Genomic DNA, 19,765 nt, shown 5'->3' with positions numbered 1-19,765 from the left:
CTTTAATACCATAGTAAAATCCATGGTGAATAATTGCTTGAATTTTCCCACTTCTTTTGACCAGTGTTCCGAAGTGGGGTTGGATGGGGTATCTAAAATTGCCTGGAAAATGGTGACGTCATTTATAGCGCTGCTATTTTGGTTGTAGTAGCTTGGGTGATTATTAAATCGTATTTGAGACGGAGCGACCATGTGGTGGATTAAACGTGACATGAAGTGAAATGACCGATCCGATCCAGGGTTATAAGGAATCCGCCTTTGCAGAGGAGAGCAGGACAGAATACAAAGTAAGAGAGGAATCATGCATGGCAGATTATTCCTCCTGCTGTTATTGTTGTTGTTGCTCAAGATTAAAATCGAATATGCACCATTATAATTTTTTAATTGCAATGAGACAGTTATTAGTTATTGCATATTAACCTGTGGGAGGAGTTTGAAGTAAGAGGGCGTGGCTACATGACGGAGGGTCGTTCATTAACGAACAATGCCTTACTGTGTACGGATGGGTACACCCAGGGGTCGTTTACTTTCGTCGATCATGTTTAGTGCTGCTCCACACGTCTTGTTGAATTGATAGTAGGAGGAGCTTCTCGATTAAACCACGCCTTGATGGGCGTGATTATGCTCAGGGCCACGCCCACACGATCATCCGTGCAACCCCTGCGGTCAGCGCGACATCAGCAGCGGCGACGTCGATCAACAACATCAGCACCACCATCACCATGGGTTCCCGCAAGAAGGTTGCGATCATCGGGTCGGGAAACTGGTGGGAATCGCTCGTCGTCCCGCGCTTCGGTCCCGTGTAACGGCGCCGCGGGTGCAATGACGCGCATCGTCTCTTTAATATCACGAACTCAGCAGCGATTTCAACGGAGCGGACTTACCGTGGCGTTGGGGTACAGTTACCGTGTCTCTGCATAGAACTCTGACACCCCATCTGTTCTTTCCCCTCCCCTCTTGCCTGTACAGTTGCATAAGGGTTTAGGCGATACAAATAGATTTGCCCTGGTGTAACGTGCTTGGTGTAACATCCATGGTTTAACGTGCTTTGTGTAACATCCCTGGTGTAACGTGCTTGGTGTAATATCCCTGGTGTAACGTCTCTGGTGAAACATCCCTGGTGTAACATCCCTAGTGTAACGTCCTTGGTGTCACGTCCCTGGTGTGACGGCCCTGGTGTAACGTGCTTGGTGTCACGTCCCTGGTGTGACGGCCCTGGTGTAACGTGCTTGGTGTAACATCCGTGGTTTAACATCCGTGGTTTAACGCCCTTCGTGTAACATCCCTGGTGTAACATCACGAGGAGAACATCGCTGGTGTAACATCCGTGGTGTAACATCCGTGGTGTAACATTCCTGGTGTAACATCTCTTGTGTAACGTCCCTGGTGTAACATCCCTTGTGTATCATCCCTGATATGACACCCCTGGTGTAACGTCCCTGGTGTGACATCCCTGGTGACATCCCTGGTGTAACATCCCTGGCGTAACACCCCTAGTGTACCGTCTCTGGTGTAACACCCCTGGTGTAACGCCCCTGGCGTAACGTCCCTGGTGTAACACCCCTGGTGTAACGCCCCTGGCGTAACGTCCCTGGTGTAACATACCTGATGTAACCTCCCTGGTGTAACGTCCCTGGTGTAACGTCCCTGGTGTAACGTACCTGGTGTAACGTACCTGGTATAACGTCCAAAACTCGACATGTGCACCTCGCACTCTTACGCAACCAAAGTATTAAAAGTTTCTTTGAAACTCGCTTTCCCATCGCCGTCATCGTCAGTCAAATGTGTTTCCTCACTTGATCCAAACCCCCGTCGAATGGTCACGTTCAAGGTGACTGTGACGTTTCGTCCTGCTGGTGTATTTGCTGGTCCAAATGAAATCATGGCACTTTCAGTTTGAGGAGTATGGCGAACGTTCCAAAGTTCTGCGATTAAAGATAAAATCAATAAATATCAAACGATAACAGAGAGCTGGAAGGTTATGATCGGTCAAAGGGAATTTCAGGTGAACAAGAGGGAAAGAAAGGAACAACTTTACAAACACCTGACTCAGCGTTTCACGTTAAATGATTAAATTAATAAATATGCCATCGTGGTCTCGTGATCGTGCGGTCTCGGGGTCTCGCGGTCTCAGGGTCTCGCGGTTTCGGGGTCTCGCGGTCTAACAGTCGAGGTCTCGTGGTCTTGCGGTCTCACGGTCTCGTGGTCTCAGGGTCTCGGGGTCTCAGGGTCTCGGGGTCTCACGGTCTCAGGGTCTCACGGTCCCATGGTCTCAGGGGCCTCGTGGTCTTGGGTTCCCACGGTCTCGGAGTTTCACGGTCTGGTGGTCTCACAGTTTCGGGATCTCGGGGTCTCGCAGTCTAACAGTTTCTGGGTCTCGCAGTCTAACAGTTTTGGGGTCTCGTGGCCTCACAGTCTTGGGGTCTAGTGGTCTCAGAGTCTCGTGGTCTCACGGTCTTGGGGTCTAGTGGTCTCAGAGTCCTCGTGGACTCGGGGTCTTGGGGTCTCGGGGTCTCATGGTCCCATGGGCTCACGGTCCCATGGTGTCAGGGGTCTCGTGGTCTCACGGTCTTGGGGTCTAGTGGTCTCAGAGTCCTCGTGGACTCGGGGTCTTGGGGTCTAGTGGTCTCAGAGTCTCGTGGACTCGTGGTCTCACGGTCTTGGGGTCTCACGGTCCCATGGTCTCAGGGGTCTCGTGGTCTTGGGTTCCCATGGTCTTGGGGTTTCACGGTCTAGTGGTCTCACAGTCTCGGGATATCGGGGTCTCGTGTTTTCAGGGCCTCGGGGTCTTGTGATGAAGTCAATGTTGTTGAGTTTACAATCACCAGATCCATGCAAACAAGTCTGTTTGCCGATGATTAAGTAAAGGGCTAAAGGCTGAGTCTTTTTGTTTATCTGTAAGTGTATATATATATATATATATATGTCTGTGGTTTATTAACATAGTAGATAAGTGCAATTGTGTAGTTGGAAAAGGGCTGTATTAAGTATATGTCGGAAATCAACAGTTTCGTTAATGTCAGTGTTATAGACTTTGTTGGACACTTACTTATCACACTCGTCTTTCTTTCAGTTTTCCTTTTGTGCTCGTGTAGAAACTGCGACACAAATCGCACACACATGCAGACATGCGGACACGAGACACCAGCGACACCCGACTCGGTGTGTGGCGCAATGATGGTTGGAGTGTTCATTATGAGTCTGGGATATCGTTGGCTCGAGCCATGGCAGAGTCATACCGAAGACCTTAAAAATGGTGTTTGCTGCTTCCTTGCTTGACACTCGACATTTAAAAAAGGATAGAGCATAGACAAACAACCATAGGTTGGTAATAATGTTGCAGGCTTTGATGAGCCGAATGGCCTCCTTGTGCTTCAAAATTCCTTCTCAGTTGTAATGGGAACATATTGTACACCGCTCCTTTCCTATGCCATCTCCAGGCATTGCAAATCGTCATTGCCGGGCACCGAAGCGGGCTCGGCAGTGACGCACGCTGAAAGGGAGTACTCAGTTTTCACTCTGGTTGTTTGTTTGTTTGTTGTACACCGCTCCTTTCCTATGCCATCTCCAGGCATTGCAAATCGTCATTGCCGGGCACCGAAGGGGGCTCGGCAGTGACGCACGCTGAAGAGAGTACTCAGTTTTCACTCTGGTTTCTTGTTTTCTTGCTTTCTTGTTTGTTTGTCCGGGCAATATCTCAGCCATCCTTTGAGCTAGGAAGCTGAAATTTCGGCACAATAGTGAGCAAGTCCTTTGTCAAAAACGGTATTTTTTTTTTTGATTAATCAATAAATTGAGGAGTTATTTAATTATTAGCGATTAATAAAGTACTTATTTAATTAATCAAATTTCCTTTCTCTTCTGACCATTAACTCAGGCACCTTTTGAGTTAGGAAGCTGACATTTGGACATGCCAATGACCAGGTGATTTGGCTGCAAAGGATATTTTTGATTTATTAATTAATCAATTAATCGATTAATTATTTAATTATTCGATTAATGACAAAACGTTTTTTTTTTTTTAAGTTACAGATTCTGATGAAATAGTGGTAGTTTATGTGTTCTCTGACCAAATTGATTAATAATTTAATTTTTTATGATTATTATTTATTTATTTTCATTATTAATCATTTATTTATTTTCTTTCTCATTTGGCCAATATCTCAGGCACCTTTTGAGCTGGGAAGCTAATATTTGGACATGAGTGACCAAGTGATGTGGCTATCAAGGATATTTTTGATTTATTGATTAATCATTTCATCTATTAATTATTTATTGATTAATCGATTAATTATTTATTGAGTAATCAATTAATTATTTGATTTTTTATAAATGACTTATTTAATTAAATTTCTAAAAGATACATCTTCGGATGAAGCACTAGTGGTTTAGTTATGCGATTAGCCAATTGATTATGAAAATATTTTGTGATAATCTTTTATTGATTTTAATTATACAATTAATCAATCAATTAGCGTACACCTCTCCCTCCCAATGCAGCCTCAATGAGCTGCACTGCGGTATTGCCGGGCGCCGGAGGCGCCCCGGCAATGCCGCGCTGCAGCATATTTAATTATTTGGCATGGGGCGGTGTACTTTGAATGTATGTGTACTTGTTGTACACCGCTCCTTTCCTATGCCATCTCCAGGAATTGCAAATCGTCACTGCTGGGCACCGAAGGGGGCTCGGCAGTGACGCACGCTGAAAGAGAGTACTCAGTTTTCACTCTGGTTGTTTTCTTGTTTTCTTGTTTGTTTTCTTGGTTGTTTGTTTTCTTGGTTGTTTGTTTTCTTGTTTGTTTGTCCGGGCGATATCTCAGCCATCCTTTGAGCTAGGAAGCTGAAATTTCGGCAGAGTCGTGAGCAAGTCCTTTCTCAAAAACGGTATTTTTTGTTTTTTGAATAATCAATTAATTAAGGAGTTATTTAATTATTAGCGATTAATTAAGTACTTATTTAATTAATTAAATTTCCTTTCTCTTATGACCATTAACTCAGGCACCTTTTGAGTTAGGAAGCTGATATTTGGACATGCCAATGACCAGGTGATTTGGCTGCAAAGGCTATTTTTGATTTATTAATTAATAAATTAATCGATTAATTATTTAATTATTCGATTAATGCCAAAAATGTTTTTTTTTTTAAAGTTACAGATTCTGATGAAATAGTGGTAGTTTATGTGTTCTCTGACCAAATTGATTAATAATTTAATTTTTTAATGATTATTATTTATTTACTTTCATTATTAATCATTTATTTATTTTCTTTCTCATTTGGCCAATATCTCAGGCACCTTTTGAGCTGGGAAGCTAATATTTGGACATGAGTGACCAAGTGATGTGGCTATCAAGGATATTTTTGATTAATTGATTAATCATTTAATTGATTCATTATTTATTGATTAATCGATGAATTATTTATTGAGTAATCAATTAATTATTTACTTTTTTATAAATGACTTATTTAATTAAATTTCTAAAAGATACATCTTCGGATGAAGCACTAGTGGTTTAGTTATGCAATTAGCCAATTGATTATGAAAATATTTTGTGATAATCTTTTATTGATTTTAATTATACAATTAATCAATCAAGTAGTGTACACCTCTCCCTCCCAATGTAGCCTCAATGAGCTGCACTGCGGTATTGCCGGGCGCCGGAGGCGCCCCGGCAATGCCGCGCTGCAGCATATTTAATTATTTGTCATGGGGCCGTGTACTTTGAATGTCTGTGTACTTGTTATTGTTATTTCGTGTACTTGCGAGGTACCCATGCTATGCTACGCACAGGTGGGAGTCCAAAATCTCAAAAAGGCATTATTAAACCAGCGAATCTCACATGCAGTAAATAGTGAAACTGCTAATGCCAAATCCGTGAATGAGTTTACAGGCGGAGAGAGCAGCTTTGTATGGGTGGAAAGTCAAAATTATAATTGTATTGAGAAATTTATGAAACCTCCAACCCACTTTAGGATGGAGAAAGATCGTCGTCGTTTCGGTGGAAACTCAAAATCACAATTGTGTTGAGATATTACGGAACCAGCGAATGTTTCTACATGCGGTAAATGGTGAAACTGCGAATGCCGAACTCGTGAATGAGTTTACATTTAGAGAGAGAGAGAGAGAGAGAGAGAGAGAGAGAGAGAGAGAGAGAGAGAGAGAGAGAGAGAGAGAGAGAGAGAGAGAGCAGCTTTGTACGGGTGGAAACTAAAATCATAATTGTATAAACTGAGGGAATAGTTCGGGGATGGACAGACGGACAGACCAACAGTCTTGCTTTATTATTTTATTATTATTATTATTATTATCTTACTATAATTCACGAAATGTCTGTCCGTCTGTTTGAATGTACCGCTAAAACGGCTCAACCGATCGCAACGATATTTTGGGTGGGTATTCCTGGGACCCTTGGGAGTAAAATAGGCCATATTGTTTTTCCAATTTTCCAAGTTTTCCAATTTTGCAGTTTTTCCAAACACGATGGAATAATATTTACTGATATGAACAGTGATGTGGCTTTTATTGAAATTCTACAAATACTGTTTATTCTACGTACCAGGAGAGAGTAGATCGATTCCTGACGAACTATTCCTATATAAATGTGCGGCTCCGAAGTAACATGTCAGCGTGTGCAAAGCGACTGAGAAACAGGTGTAGCGGCCGCTTCCGTGTTACAGATTCGGCGCGCACTCTTCACACATAAACGTGCGACTGAGAAAGACGTGTAGCGGCCGCTTCCGTTTTGCAGAATTCAATCTTTTTTCAAAATTGGCGCCATGTACTGTTTAGATTTTGATGATTTGCGTGTGATATGATTCAATGGATGTTTATATGAATCGTTTAAAATAAAAAAGCCTTCAATTTATGATATTTTGCCTTTTCATTTGGGCCTCCCAATTGAAGCCCCACCCATAGGGCGGGTACCGTTGCTAGTTATTATAACAACAGACTTGACTTTCACACAAACACAGCCACTGAAATTGGGGGAAATGATGTCACTTCCTAGAGCACTCTAGGTACCAGTTTATGTTTCTGTCATCTTTATGACATTGCTCTTCTCTCTCTGCACTCATAGGGAAAATCAAGGAGTAATTTCCTCCTTTTGATGGATTAAAACTGATGGGGTTTGTCCATTCTGTATCCTTAACTGCTGAGGGTGAAGCAAGAAAGCATCACAGAGTGTTTTTTAAGCCTTTGGTATGACTCGGCCAAGGTTTGAAAGGCCGACCTCCCAGACTCAGAGTGGACACTCCAACCATTATACCACTGAGTCTGGTTCTTTCTCTCTTTCGCAGCACATGGATGTGCGTAGCATCATTTATTGGGAGTGCAACTGTGCTGCTGATGCAGATTTTGATTAAGATTTTTTAAAATCACTGATTTTTGGGATTCTTTATTTTTTTTGCATACCGAGTCAAGGTTCGCTGGTACCCTGAACAAATTCAAAATTCCTGCTCTAACTTAGTCTAACGTCAAGTCATGCCAACCTTTTCATGAAAGATGGGCCAAAAACATTCCCTGGCTGATTCTACGAAAAGGTTGGAGTAATTGTAGCCGTTAAAACAAGAAAGGAAAGTGTATACATATATGACATAAAATTATATTCTGTGCAAGTCGAGTAATGAAATCAAATTGGTAACACTGAATAGGTCACGATGACATTCAAATGCTTGACGTGTTTGAGGGATTGATTGGACCTTTAAAGCTTATCTTCAAAGTTCAAGGACACCCGGTGTGTACCTCGGTTTAGAATAGGTACCGTATCCTTGCGTGTCGCGTGTCGTAAGAGGCGACTAAGAGGGTTTGGCGTCAGGAAGGGCATCCGGCCATAAAAACATTGCCTCAAAAAAAAGAGAACCATGACAATTACAACTACATATGGGTACGGTACAGCCCGAAGTGGAGATCGGTTTCTGAGGTTTGGGACATGGAATGTAGGGACAATGACGGGGAGATCAGGAGAAGTGGTGGAAGTATTGATCAGAAGAAGAGTGGACATATGTTGTGTGCAAGAGACGAGATGGAAGGGAAATGGTGTGAGAATGGTGAAGGGTATGCAGGGACAGAAATACAAGTTTGTGTGGCAAGGGTGCCCGGAGGGTGTGAATGGTGTTGGTGTCCTGTTTTCTGAGGAGTTTGTAGACAGTGTGGTGAGTGTGACTAGAGTGAGTGATAGGTTGATGATGGTGAAAATGATGATTGGAAAGCTCTTGGTGAACGTCATCTCAGGATATGCTCCGCAGGTTGGTCGGAGCGATGAAGAGAAGGACAAGTTCTGGTGTGCGATAGAGAAGCTGATGGAAAACGTGAAAGATGAGGAAGTTATTGTGGTAGGAGGAGACCTAAATGGACATGTGGGAAGGAGTATGGACGGTTTTGAGGGAGTTCATGGGGGTTACGGATATGGTGTGAGAAATGGAGAAGGTGAAAGGATTTTGGAGTTTGCTGATGGAGCTGATTTGTTGATTTGTAATACTCAGTTCCAGAAAGAGGATAATAAGCTTGTTATGTTACATACACGTCAGGTGGGTCGACGACAACCGTTGACTACCTGATGGTGCGTAGGCGAGATAGGGAGCACCTCCTGGGACACAAAGGTGATCTCGGGGGAGGAGGCTGTTTCACAGCACCACTTGCTTGTCTGCGACATAAGGGTGAAAGGTGTGAGGAGAGCTCGGCGGGTGAAGTACCAACCGAGAATGAAGGTGTGGAGGTTGAAAGAGGTGACAGTAAGGGAGGCATTAAAAGAGAGGCTGAGTGGGGTAGAGGATGATGTGGTTGAGGTTGAAAGTGGTTGGATGTCAATGAAAGATAGACTGTTGGGAGCCGTTGGTGAGGTATGTGGATGGACAAAAGGACCACCGAGGCACTCGGAAACATGGTGGTGGGATGATGAAGTTGGAAAGAAGATTGACGTGAAGAGGAAGAAGTTCAAGGAGTGGCAGAAGGCGAAGGGTACGGGAGCAGAAAAAGCAGAGCATGAAAGTTATAAGGCAGCCAGGAAGGCTGCAAAGAAAGAGGTAGCAAAGGCGCAGGAGGCATGTAGGAAAATGTTTGGAGAATGCTTGGATTCGGAAGAGGGTCAGAGAGCGGTATTCAGGATTGCAAAGCAGATAGCGAAAGAGAGGTGTGATGTGATGGGGGTGAGTTGCTTGAAGGATGAAGTGGGAGAAATCGTTGTGGACCCAGATGGAATTAAAGGAAGATGGAAAAGATATATGGAAATGCTGTTGAATACAGAGAATGAATGGGATGGCAACATAGAGAGTAACCCATTTTTCGGACTGGCAGAGAAGATAACTGAGAAGGAAGTTGAGGAAGTGATAAAAGCAATGAAGAATAGAAAAGCGGGAGGGCCGACGGGAGTTGTGGGAGTTATGTTGAAGGCAGCGGGAAATTTGGGTGTGAAGAGAATGACAGAGATCTGCAATCTGGTGGTGAAAGAAGGCCGCATTCCAGTGGATTGGGAACTGAGTATCCTCATCCCTCTATACAAGGGGAAAGGTGACCATCTGGAGTGTGGCTCGTACCAAGCGATAACGTTATTGGAGCATGGAATGAAGGTATTGGAAAGGATGTTGGAGAGGAGGATAAGGAAGAAGGTGAAGATCGACAAAATGCAGTTTGGATTCATGCCAGGAAGAGGAATGACAGATGCGCTCTTTATTGTGAGGCAGTTGCAGGAGAAGTACATGGAGAAGAGGAAGAAGTTGTTTCTTGAGTTTGTTGATCTGGAGAAAGCATTCGATAGGGTTCCACGCGAAGTATTGACATGGGCATTGAGGAAGTTAGGAGTGGAGGAATGGTTGATCAGAGTAGTGGTGGCAATGTACAAAAGAGCGCGCACAGCTGTAAGGACGAAGGACGGAAACAGTGGTGAGTTTGAGGTGAAGGTGGGAGTTCATCAGGGGTCGGTACTAAGTCCACTACTATTTGTAGCTGTGATGGAGGTGCTGGCTCAGAACGTAAAGGAGGGTTTACCGTGGGAGTTGTTATATGCAGATGATCTGGTGTTGATTGCGGAAAGTATGGATGGACTGAAGGAAAAGATGAACAAGTGGAAGAAATGTATGGAGACAAAAGGTCTGAAGGTGAATATCGGAAAGACGAAGGTGATGGCAAGTGGTAAAGCATGTGGTGAGGTGGAAAGAACTGGGAAGTGGCCATGTGCTGTGTGCAGGAAGGGTGTCGGAGTGAACTCCATTCAATGTACAATGTGCGCTGAGTGGGTTCATCAAAAATGCAGTGGTCTGAGACGGTCACTAACCAGTGTGGCAGCTACATTCAAATATAAGGTGTGCACAGAGGGAGCTGCAGATGGAGGAAATGTTGAGTTGGATCTTGGAGACGGCGTGAAGCTGGAAGGTGTGAAAACATTTTGCTACCTCCGAGACATGCTGAATGGAGAAGTTGGATCAGACTCGGCAACGGTTGCTGGAGTGAGATGTGCATGGAAGAAGTTTCGGGAACTGAGTGGCGTGCTGATGAGGATGGGAGTGTCGTTGAAGCTGAAGGGAAAGGTGTATGCTGCATGTGTGAGAAGTGTTATGATTTATGGGAGCGTGACATGGGTAATGAACGTAGAGCAGCAACGAAGGCTGGAAAGGGTGGAAATGCGAATGGTTCGGTGGATGTGCGGAGTATCGTTGAGAGAGAGGAAGACAAATGATGAATAGCGAAAGATGATGGGAATAGAGCCTTTGATTGATGCTGTGAAGAGGAACAGGTTGAGATGGTTTGGTCATGTGTTGAGGAAGGATGAAAGTGACTGGTTGAGAAGAGTGATGGAAATGAATGTAGAAGGAAGTAGAGGACGGGGAAGACCGAGAAAGACTTGGCTAAAGATGGTGGAAGAAGAAATGCGGGCAAGGGGGTTATCAAGGAGAGATGCAGAAAATAGGGCAAAATGGAGAAGATTGTCATGGGGACCGCAAGGCTAACCCCCGCTCTAGCAGGGAAAATGGCCTTAAAATGCACGTTGTTGTTTCAAAGTTCAAGGACCCCTAAATTGTTATTTCATCCATAGACAGATAGATACTCATAATTCATTTATTTACTGCAGTCACTGATACATACCGTGCCTTCAGAAAGTATTCACTGCCCTTGACTTTTTCACATTTTGTTGTGTTTCAGCCTGAATTAAAAATGGATTACTTTAAGATATTTGTTGTCACTGATCTACACATAATCTTACTATAATTCACGAAATGTCCGTCCGTCTGTCTGTCTGTCCGTTCGAAGGTACCGCAAAAACCGCTGAACCGATCGCAACGATATTTTGGGTGGGTAATCCTGGGATCTCCAGGAGTAAAATAGGCTATTTAGTTTTTTCCAATTTCAGCTTTGGTCTCCAGCATTCTCAGGTTTGGACTCCCGCATAGCATTCGCGTTCGCATAACGTTCATTGTGACGATGTTTTCATTGTGACGATGTTTTCATTGTGACTGTTGTTTTCCCGGGTGCCGCACAAACGGCTGCACCGATCGCTGCACAGCTGCACGGATCGGACTCGGTGACCTCAGACAAAGACCGGCAGTCTCTCCAACTCACAATCCCACGAGATATGCGGAAAGGACGACCCAAAACCAATATAAACATCATTAAACATCATTCGTATATAAACATAATTAAAAGTAAATAATAACCTCGGCCAAAGTTCATACGACGTTTAATCTCTACATGAGAGAATTCCACATAGCTATTTGGGCGGTGTATACCCTAACAGATCACTGTCTCCATCAATCTTGCCAAGGCCGTAACACCTATCGGCTTAAAATCCTTTTAACTGTTCATTTGGTACAGTTACACGTATCGGGAATTTGGTACACGTATCGGGAATTTGGTACACGTATCGGGAGTACATACGACATAGCGATTGTGAATGTGACAGCTCTGAGGTGTCTTTCGCTTGGCATCGCAGTGACGGCGAGCACCAATATGGTGGCTGCAACATTAAAATCTGGCTTCAAGCCCCCTCACCACCCAATGCCTTCAACCAGACGTATTAATACGCTCCTCTCCATTCATTCCCGTTCTTCAAAGCAAAGCGGTAAAAATTGTTTGTATCATATCGCCATTAATATATATGACGAGCAACGGTCCCCGACCGAAGGGCGGGGCTTCAATTGCAAGGCGCGAATTATTTTAACATCGATTTAAATATCACACGCAAATCATCAAAATCTAAACAGTGTGGGAGCTATGCTCGCACGATAAAACCGGACAAAATGGACGACGCCAGGAATGAAGTTTCACTGAGCTATTTATTTTAGCTCAACTCGAAAGAACTCAACTTAGACCATGGGCCAAGCAGTGGAAATACTTCTAGTTTATCATTTTCGTGACCCACATCTGGTAACCACGTGAATTTTTGTCTGATGGGAGATAAAAAATCATTGAACAAGAATTCACCACTCGGCAAGTCCAAAAGTTGCACACTAATTAGTATTCTTAATTAGTATTAATCATCCAGATGCACAGCACCCTCTTTTGTCAAGAAATTAAAAGTTATGTACAAACCTATGGAAAATAGACAAATTGAAACACAGCAACACTTACATGACAGAGAACGGTAAAAAAAAATCAATGAGCTACACATACACACACACACACATACAAACACACGCACACACACACACAAAACCAGATACACACATGCACTCACCAATATATTTCTTTGGAAATGTTTTCAAAGGAATCATTGGAAGTTCTAAGAAACTTTTCCTTGCAAAATTAATGTGCCCTATTTTACACACACACACACACGCACACACACATTTACATACACATACATCTTTTATTTTCAAAGTAATTATTGGCACTTCAACGAAATATATCTTTGCAAATGAGCCCAATTCATCCCACCCCACTCTCTCATCTCTCTGTCATATTATGATTAGATGATGTCATATTAGATTATGTTGGCACACTTTAGGGCTGTAGCAAAACAAAAATTTTTAAAAAATAAACAGTTTTCAAATTATACATAGCTATTGGCCTAATGTAACCCAAAAGATAATAATCAGACTGTTGCCTCATGGAAATACAGCCCTATTATAATATTCACAATGTCTGAGTCCAATCTGGGGGCCAAATAACAGGCTTCTCTGCTACCCTCTCATCCAGAACTTACACGTATATCTGTGTCACAACAGAGTAGCTAAATGGAATGAAGCTACAGCAGCAGGTTAACAGTGTGAAGTTGTGAACACTACACATCTTCATCTTCTGTGTCGGAGTCTTCATCTAAAGATTCTCCAGCCACTGGATTTTGGCAATCAGTGCACTTGCACAGATTAGTACATGGTACAATATGCTGCCGGCAAGAACATCTTCCCTTGTTTTTACCAGTTGGCATCTGGCAGTTTGTCTTTTTGCAAGTGCAGTACGTCAGTTCAAGCAAACTGCTTGGAGCAGGGGGTTGTTCATCCCAGACAACATCTAGACCTCCATCTTCCACTTTCCATCCATGTCCATGTGGGCTTGGAATGTCTGGGGTCTGCTCCAGACAGAGATGATGTACTGCAGCCTGGTAATTTGCTCTCTTTATGTGCTGTCTCAGTGAGTCCTGTGTTGGTGGAAGACGAGCTTCTGACTTAATCAGCATGAGGAACATGTTGTGCCGTGCTTTATTAACACTGTCGCATTCTTGTCCATACAACTGGCAAACAAATCTCTCAAGTCCAGAAAAAACATCCTCGCTCACTGTGAATGATCTCCCTAACTGTTGGAATGTGGCCTTGAACTGTGCACTCTCTGCCATTAACTTGTATGCTTTTGCTTTGGGCTTGCCATGGAAACTGCTAACAGAGTCACATCCAGTGAAACAATGGAATGAAATAAGTGCATTGCAAACATCTTCCCCGAGGTAGGTATTTATGGCAGACAAGCTCAGAGTCCTCCTGTTGTTGCCCCTTCCTGTATGGAATAACAACTCACTTCCTATCTCTTTTGCTCTCGCTACTCCTATGATAAAGACATCAGTATCCGGGCTCTTCATCACAACTGGATTAGAGGCACTTTCTGATGAAGTACCAGGATAATTTGTGGCTGCATACTGGGCATGAAGCAACAAGCGAGTGTCCGCTTCTTCATGGTTGCATCTCAAGCCTTGCACTTCATTCACAACCAGCACTCCATGGTCATCTTCCAGTTCATGACATTCTTCATCATGAGTCACAAAAATGTGGACCTCCTTGAGGACAGAACTTGGTCTGCTGCTCCAAGTTTTAAAGAAAAATCGTATTAGTTCTGCCTTGTTTTCACTGCCAGCAAGAAACTTTTTCCACTGCTGAGGCACCCGTTGGTCTTCCCCATAGATTTTTGTCATCAGACTTCCACTTGATCCTCTTTGTCCCCTCTCAGCATTTTTGATGCTCATGTTTCTGTACGTGTCTACCACAAAGTGTATAGATTCACTTCTTACGCTCCTTGCAAGATCAACAAGTTGTTTCAAGACATGATCAGCCAGTTGACCAAATGTAGATGGTATACTCGTCTGCTGAAGTTCTTGCATCATGGCCATAGCATCTATAATCCAGATGCTTCCTGAGGGGATCTCCGTGACTGGAGTTGGCTGAACTTGGGATTCAATATAGTGTAGTAAAGATGATTTCGTTGTCTTGTTCAGTGAACCATCTTGGTGTGCTAGAGAAAGTGGGAGAGGGCCCAAGTTGAAGGTAAGCATATTTTCAATGTCTAGTTTCCTGACATTTGCAATGATAAGAAGTCGCTGGAAAAGATTTCTGTCTGCCTGCAGTGATACTTGTTTACCTTGCGCTTTGGTGTGAACTACCTTGTTCATTGGCTTGAAAGTCTTTGTCTTTGATTTCTTTATTGGAGCAAATATATCTTGGGTGCCTTGCAGTCTCTCTTTGCAGTATGTTACAAGTTCTTCATCACCTTTCTCCCATGCCTTGATGTAGCATTCAGCAACATCTTTTGATGCAACCACCCCAGATGCAAGATGCAGTAGGTGATCATGAGACCCATCGAAGGGATTGATTATTGCATCAAGCACACTCATCACTCTGCAAATATCTTCTTCATCTCTCTTGATGCGAGACGGCTGCAAGTCTTTCCGACCCTGTATTATTTCGTCTTTACCTGCCATCTCTCCACACTTCTTTGATATGGCAGCCCGTTCTTGTTGAGAGAGAATCCATCGCGAGACGGCTCCTTTCTGTGTAGTGAAACCAATCATTCCACCTTTGGTCTTTGTGTCCCGATTACAGGTTTGTTCTATTGTTTGGTCGCATGCAGTCTGAGAAAATCCATGGCCATCTTGATGCTGGACAGAGAATCGGCCTTTGACAAACTCTTCATGGACAGCAGGGTGTAAGGCAGGTAGTTCACACATCTCGAGCCAGTACGCTGGTAGGTAACGGGAATAATTGATGTGGTCATAGGCAAAAAGCCAAGGAAGAAATGACCGAATGGATGATAGGTGCAGGTCCCAATTTCCTTCTCTGGTAGCTCTGATGAAGAGCATCAACACCTGCACCATCTCGATGTACGAGGACCACACTACAAAAGTTGGACTCTTTTGGCACTGTTCCCTGATGAAGTTGAGGTAGAGTGTCATGCATTGCCTGTAATCATCTGACTGCACACACTCTAGGAAAGCTGATCCTGGGAAAGATGTGTGCAGTCTCATCAGAACTTCCGACACTTGATCCCTGTCATGATCACCGAGCGAATCCATGAAGCACTGCCAGCGAGTCCGTTCTATCGCTTCTACCAGGCACTTGTGCATACGTAAACTTCTGTTATAGTGGTGGCCATTCATGGCACCATTCAGAGAACCTTGAGCCACAAGCCCAGATTCAATTACTAAGTTCTCTAGGCCAGCATCCCTGAATCTTTTTCCTATGCATGCTAGCATTGCAAGGGAAGAGTGGAAAGCTCCAAGACGAAGAACTAATCTCTTTGAAAATCTTTCATTGCTCCATCTGATCTGTTGCGCCTTGGAGTAGATGGCTTGATCGAAAACTGCCACTATCTCTTGCTGCTTAAGTGTGTCTGCTATTTGAAGACTTGTGTCAAGAATAGTGTACACAGTGTCATATTCCGTGGGACTTGCATCAATAATTGGCAAATAGCCTATTGTCGAGACACTTGGAACTTCATTTTGCAGCAAGGTGTTGCATCCAGTCCACCCAGGAAAGATCTTGTCAGATACTTCGGCCATTTTCATCAGTCTCAATGCCAAATCCAAGTCCCTTGCAGATTGTTGGACTGGACGGTGATTTTCTTCCATCAGAGAAACATCAACTCCATATGGCTCAGGACCAGCACGTTTGTTTCCAAAGTACTTCTTTATGTTGGATTCTGGGGGTTGAATTGATCTCTCTCGAGTTCTTGGTAAAGGTATGGGTTGTGGAGACTGTATATCAGTACACAGTGATGTGGAAGGCCATTGCAGTAGGATACCGTTTGTGTTGTGCGTAGTACCTTTACCAGACAGGGTTTCTTCACCGAAGTCATTATTGTCCCAGACAACAGTGGTAAATGAAGACTGAGTACCTGCAGGAAGAATGTTAACACCCAGGGCAAGCTGCCTCTTTGCAAGAGCCGTGTCATGTTCTAAAGTGACTGAATTGGACACACTGTAGCCTAGTCCATTTAGGATTCCTATCAACTTGGCCGAGCCCGTGATGTGTCTTACGGACATTGCCAAAGACGTGTGCTTCGGAAGAAGCATCCTTCCTTTTGATCTTATGTACATTAGATCCTGCGCCACAGCAAGCAGACGTCGTTGTGATTCATCAGGGACTGAAACCTTTTCAGACTCATTTACATCCTCACTTACCCCAGTGCTCCATGCTAGAAAATTGTACAACTTGGTAGGGGATGAGCTCATTTATCTTATCTACTGACATATCATTGGCTAATGGAGGCCATACTGTATTTGCTTGCACATTACTCATGGATGCCTTCAATTCTTGAGCAGCATGGAATAGTTCCCTTAAAGGTTGTGCTATTCTACATGTTTGGTCTGGGAGAATTGATTCACTGCTCTCGCTGTCCTCACTAGTCACATCTTCAACAACATCTTCTACCACCTCCTCAACATCAAGTGTTTCAACAAATACTATGTCACTCTCACTTTGACGTGATGGCTTGCAAAAGCAGAGAACAGGATATGATCTCCTAAGCCTTGTCTTCAGACGACCAGATTTGAATGAAGAGGCATCAATGCTTTCCACATGTTGCACCTCTTTAATGAATAATCTGTTTAACTTAGTAAGTCGCAGAATCTCTTTTCCTTTGATTATCCTCTCCTCAACCACTTTACTACAAAAACTCTGGTATGATTTCTCATACAATTGCTGTGAACTCTCTACTTTTGTCTGAGATTTATGAACTACTTTAGTATACCTTTGGTAACATGACTTGTGGTACTTTGCTTCCATTGCGACAAGGTCTTTATCCCTAATATCTAAGAGCAACCTTTGATCTTGTTTCATCATTGCAGCATTTAATAATTGTCCCCCACTCATGGTTTCACAATTCATTAATTTCTCAACCTTTCTCTTCCCTGTTCCCGAGTCCTTCACATACTGGTTGGTTCTGCAGATGACACATCGTACTGGCAACACATGCTCACGTCCTGCAACAGATGGTGTCGCTTTATCAATTGAGGAGCGAAGACATCTCTTGGGTGGTTCTTCATCTAGCGAGTCTTCAACTTCTGGAATAACAGCCAGTCTTGATGTGCTCGTTGCAGACTCTGAAAATTACACAAAATTAAATTCATCATTACGAATATGTACATACATACCAATATATGATTTGCAAGATGTGATTTTTTTTTTCCTGTACTAATTTGTGAAATAATCAATTACAATTGATATAACCTATTGAATTATAAATTAGAAATATCTATCAAAAAATTAAGCAAATTTAGGTAAATGATTTTTGGTTACAAAATTACTAAGCCAAGATAGGTCGATCAATGAAAGGCAATAAACTTGATTTTGGAAATTACAATATCAACTCATAATTACCCTTTTACGTGAGTATAACTATTTTCAATAGGATTTGGTTCTTGGTTTTCCACTTAAAACACAATTGAAATTTTTTTTTTTTTTTTTTGTAGATGAGAAAACAAAAGTAAAGTTGGTATATTTTACCTTTTTGCCTTTTATTCCTCCGAATGGCCCGGTTGATCTCAGTAATATTGCAAAAATGGCGGTAGCATTCAGCATGATATCCTGGAGTGCCTCGTTTTCTCCTGAGGTTAGAAAAAATACAGGTAAATTAATTTTTTTTTAATATCTATTACTATGAGCATCGTCCTAAAGGTGAGGAAGTATGTAGAAAATATAAAATTTATTCATCTCAAGAACAGTGTAGAGGTGAAATTTCCCGTCTGTCTGATTTCCCGTCTGTCCGAATCACCTGATCACGGAGGTTTCAAATTTCAACAGTCCGAGCCACGGAAAGCTTTCTAAATTCTAGACTTAAGTTAGAGTCTGAACTTATATCTAGACTACCCTATTACTAGAATTAAAGTTAGATCTAACAAAAAGTTAGTCAAGATCTCGGTACTTACCTCCCACTTCTTTCATCATCATCGTCGGCATGCCGCGGCTGTTTTGCCGGTGCCTCTGCCGCTGATACACAGTCCCAGCCATAGCGGTCTGCGTTGTGTGCTACTTTACTTTCGGGCATGTTTTCGATTTCCTTCCAGAGATTAGCACATTCTTTGAATTTTTTGAAGGATTTCTCGGCAAGAGGAATAACCCTGCTGTGCGTTGCAATGACGTGCATACAGCAAAATCCAGATGATGTCCCTTCTGAATCATCGGCAGATGCACCACTGGCATCAGCATCCGAAGACGACATGAGCGTCGCCATGTTTGCTAGAGTCGCTTCTTTGAAACGCGTTATCTGATTGGCTGTTGCTTATGGGATAGTCCGATGCGTTTATGAAAGGACAACTATGACTGGATAATTTTAGCGAGGTCCTTGTCGAAATTATTGAGGTTTTTTTCCACTTTTTAAAATAATGGTGGAGTTCTGAGATTGCCGAGTTATATGGTATGCTTTTAAACATGTTTTTGGACAATAATATTTCAACATTGATTAGTTACTCGATGTGGGTCACGAAAGTTAAGAATTCTGACCGACGGCCCACGGTCTAACTCAAAAGCACTGAATCAGCCCATCGAACGGGCGGCAATTTATAGGTAAAGTTCAACACACAAAAGCCACGCCTCTCAGGCGGGGCGTGGTATGCAAATAGGTAAGCCAAGTGTTCGCCCGGGAAAGGCAAGTCTAGACACGCCCGGGCGAGTCCGGACAAGTGACCGCTCGCCGGTTGCGTCATCGGCCGGTGCAAGGTAATTGTGTCATGCTTCCGGTAACCGCTATAAACAGTATTTTTAGAATTTCAATAAAAAAAACCACATCACTGTGATTTGATGCTTTGCGTGTGATATGATTTAACGGATGTTTATATGAATCGTTTAAAATAAAAAAGCCTTTAATTTCTGATATTTTGCCTTTTCATTTGGGCCTCCCAATTGAAGCCCCGCCAGTAGGCCGGGTACCGTTGCTCGTATCCCATAATGTCAAAGTGAATTTTTATTTTTTACAAATTAAAAATGAAAAGCTGAAACATCTTGAGTCAATAAGCATTCAACCCCTTTGCTGTGTAACTCCAAATTGAGCTCAGGTACATCCAATTTCCTTTGATTGTCCTTGAGATGTCTCCACAACGTGATTGGAGTCTACCTGTGGCCAATTGATTGGACACGATTT

General features: G+C 43.0%; 1 protein-coding gene across 1 annotated transcript in view; it reads left to right on the top strand.

Annotated features, from left to right (window-relative positions):
• The first annotated feature begins 476 nt into the window (after positions 1–476).
• Positions 477–19,765, top strand: part of LOC137437411 (glycerol-3-phosphate dehydrogenase [NAD(+)], cytoplasmic) — a 78,585-nt gene continuing 59,296 nt past the window's right edge. The window contains exon 1 of the mRNA XM_068131725.2: positions 477–766. Coding sequence (XP_067987826.2) covers positions 723–766 — 44 coding nt within the window. The 5' untranslated portion in view covers positions 477–722. The remainder of the gene's footprint in view (positions 767–19,765) is intronic.

Source organism: Myxine glutinosa, chromosome 1 (genome assembly GCF_964187855.1).
Source record: "Myxine glutinosa chromosome 1, kmMyxGlut1.1, whole genome shotgun sequence".
Taxonomy (NCBI): Eukaryota; Metazoa; Chordata; class Myxini; order Myxiniformes; family Myxinidae; genus Myxine; species Myxine glutinosa.
The sequence above is the reverse complement of the archived record's forward strand: the minus strand, read 5'-3'. Positions and strand labels throughout refer to the sequence as shown.